Source organism: Saprolegnia parasitica (genome assembly GCF_000151545.1).
Source record: "Saprolegnia parasitica CBS 223.65 unplaced genomic scaffold supercont2.844, whole genome shotgun sequence".
In the NCBI taxonomy this organism is placed as follows: domain Eukaryota; phylum Oomycota; class Saprolegniomycetes; order Saprolegniales; family Saprolegniaceae; genus Saprolegnia; species Saprolegnia parasitica.
In genome coordinates, this window is record NW_012157238.1 from 1 (window position 1) to 3,052 (window position 3,052).

Sequence of the window (3,052 nt, forward strand, 5' to 3'; positions counted from 1 at the left end):
GTGCAAGTCTTTGGGCAAGGCGACCAACGCGCGTTGAAGATCGATTGCGTCCACAATGCGCAACGACGTGAGCGTCGTCGATGCTTGGATCGCGCGCGCCAGCGCCGTCGGGTCATTCACGGCGTCGCACGCCAGCGTCAACGACATCGCCTTGGGTCCTTGCAGCCAGGCAACGATGGCCGAGATATCGTTCAGAAGATGCCAATCCGCATGAAGCACCTTGAGCGTGTGCAAATGCGTCATCGGAATTGCGCTCAAGTACGTCGTTGTCTTTTCTGGCCCGGCCCGGTTCTTGATGGTCACCGATTCCACGTTGACGCAGCGTGCGAGGACGTCGGGGATCGGGTCGAGCTCGACATAGCGGCCCTTGAGAACAACGTTGACGACGTGGCTGCCCCAGACGTGCACAAAGGCGCAGAGCGCGCCGGGAACCTTGGGGTCGACATCGAGCGACACGGGCATATGCGGCGGTAGCGTCGCGTCGAGCCAGGCGAGCGCCGCAAAACCCGGGTCCACGTGGATGCCCTTGAACACTGGTAGCGCGGCGATGGCCAAGCGAGCATGCTGGACTGGGATCTTGGTCACATGGACAACAGGCCAGTGGTCGGCGAGGTTGATGGCGGCGCCGAGGTCTCGCAGCGCGAGGAGCTCGGGCGGCAGGGTCAACGGCGGCTGCGCAGCAAGGAAGGCGGCGACGTCGCAGCCATTCTCCAGCATGCGGAGAATGCGGTGGAGGGCGACGTCTGGCAGGCTCGACGAGCTCTTGGCACGCTGGCAGACGCGCTTGGTCATCTTCGAAGTTGCTGGCAAATGAGGTTTACCTCTAAGATTCGATATGTGGATCGAATTTGTAGGGTTATGACGTGGCGCCAGGGCGTGCCCAGATTGCATTGGCAATGTCCGCGGATATCAGGAACATGCAATGTCGGTAGATATAGTACGTATGGACAAGTTAGATGTGCTTTTGTACTAGGTGAGGGATGCGTCTTCTTTTGATTGCGGAATCCATGGGTCCATTAAAGCCGTAGTATTACTGCGTTGAACGCTAAACGGCGTGCCACGGTAACGGGCTGCGGGATGGCGACTGGAAGACACCGGGTGACACCTGCTGTAGCTGGTGCAGTTGTAAGAGGTCTTGGATCGTCGAGGCATGGTCAGAAGCAGGACCATCCGCGTCTGCTTCAACGAATGTATCCAGATGCAGCGTGACGTTCTGGCATGCACCAAGTGTCGCCATCAGTAGCTTGATGCTTGCGATCGTGAGATGGTTGTTTCTCAAATCCACCGCCACAGAGCGTTGATTCTTGCTTGATGCGAGACCGACGGCTACGATGGCAGCATCATCATCACTACGCACGGCGCCTTGGAGCGTCAACGTCTCGAGGCCACGAGCCAGCCACGCCGGCAGCGCCCGCGCCAGCTCGACAAGACCTTCTTTCTGGAGCGCCGTGTAGCTCAAATCGACTGACGTCAAGCAGCGCGACGTCGAGAGCCACTTGAGAAGCGCAGCACGCTCTCGCGGCGTGTCCAAATCCGTGGATCGCACACGCACGGTGGTCAGCTGCGGCCAGAAACCAGTCGACCGGCTCGCGGCCGTCAAGTCGAGGTTGGTGAGGCTGAGTGTCGTCAGCGCGGGACACATCGCGAGCGCATCGAGCACACTTGTCGTGACCACGTCGTCGCCTTTGTCGCCTAGGCATTTCTCGAGCGAGAACGAAACGACCTTGGTGCGATCGAGCTTCCGAAGCAGACTTACGTTCAAGTGGGCATCGAAGCCATCGTCGAGGATGGCGAGGGACGTGATGTGGTGCAAGGTCCGTGATGACGTCACCAAGGCTTCTTTCAGGTCCAATGCATCGACGAGGCGCAACGACGTGAGATGCGAGCAATCGTAGATCGCGGTCGCCAGCGCTGCCGGATCGCGCACCGAGTTGCACGCAAGCGAGAGCGACGTCGCGTGAGGTCCTTGAAGCCACGCGACAATGCCCGATGCATTGACCGCGTCGTGGCCCCAGCCCTCATCGATCTCGAGCGTATGCAGCTGCTTGGTCGAGAGAGCGTTCATATACGCATGGACAGGCACAAAGTAGAACTCGATGTGGACCGATTGGACGTGGACGCAGCGCGCGAGGATGTCGGGGACCGGATCCTTACGGACCTTGGCGCCTTGGACAATGACGGTCGTGACACGGTCGCCCCAGACACGGGCAAAGGCGCTACAGGTGCCGAGCACAGACGGGTCCACGACCAGCGTCAGTGGCATCCTCGGTGGCAAGGTCGCGTCCAGCCACGCGACGGCGGCGATGCCAGGATCCACGTAGATACCGGCGAATGCAGGTAGCGCGGCCATGCCAAGGCGCACATGCTCGATCGGCATCGTGGTGACATGCACGACCGGCCAGTGGTCGGCGAGGTCCACGGCGGCGCCGAGGTCACGGAGCGCGAGGAGCTCGGGCGATAGCATCTCGGCTGGCAGCGCTGCAAGGAGGGCAGCCACGTCGCGCCCATCCTTCAGCATGGCGAGGATGCCATGCAGCACGACGCATGGCAGTCTTGGCGACGTGGCACGCTGGCAGACGCGCTTGGTCATTGCTCGTTCTAATTTTGAACGCGAACCTCTACCATTTTATACTTTTCGTATTGGATGTGGAGGATATGACCAAGGGTCTGGTCACCAAACCCTTGATGACAGATGACCAAACTTTGGTCATCTGTGGCCGCGGCAAATGGATAAGTACCTCTACGATTGGATCGACCAAGGTATTAAATTTGGAGGGTATGACGTGGCACTTGGAGCTGCAAGGAAAGATGCAAATGGCGCGTACTACTAGCGAGAGATACTTTACTAATTGCGGGATGACTTGTCCCCTGATCCGGATACATCAAGAAAAGACAGAATCAAAATCAATCAATATCGCTAGCGCTAAAAGCTATGCCACGGCGACGACGTCGGAGGCGACATGAAGACACCAGGGCGCACTTCTACGAGCCGATGCCGCTGCACAGGCTGTACAACGTGTTAGGGTAGGCACGGTCTCCACATGCAATGCGA

At 59.1% G+C, this 3,052-nt stretch overlaps 2 protein-coding genes across 2 annotated transcripts; both read right to left on the reverse strand.

The window, feature by feature from the left end:
* Positions 1-262: 262 nt before the first annotated feature.
* On the reverse strand, positions 263-792 carry SPRG_17896 (hypothetical protein; the record flags this gene model as incomplete). Its single annotated transcript, XM_012357310.1, has 1 exon — positions 263-792. A coding segment is annotated over one exon (530 nt), but the record flags the coding sequence as incomplete, so codon positions are not given.
* A 663-nt stretch (positions 793-1,455) lies between these two features.
* On the reverse strand, positions 1,456-2,263 carry SPRG_17897 (hypothetical protein; the record flags this gene model as incomplete). Its single annotated transcript, XM_012357311.1, has 3 exons — positions 1,456-1,464; positions 1,547-1,723; positions 1,757-2,263. 3 exons carry the CDS (start codon positions 2,261-2,263, stop codon positions 1,456-1,458), a joined length of 693 nt encoding a protein of 230 aa, XP_012212701.1.
* Positions 2,264-3,052: the final 789 nt, after the last annotated feature.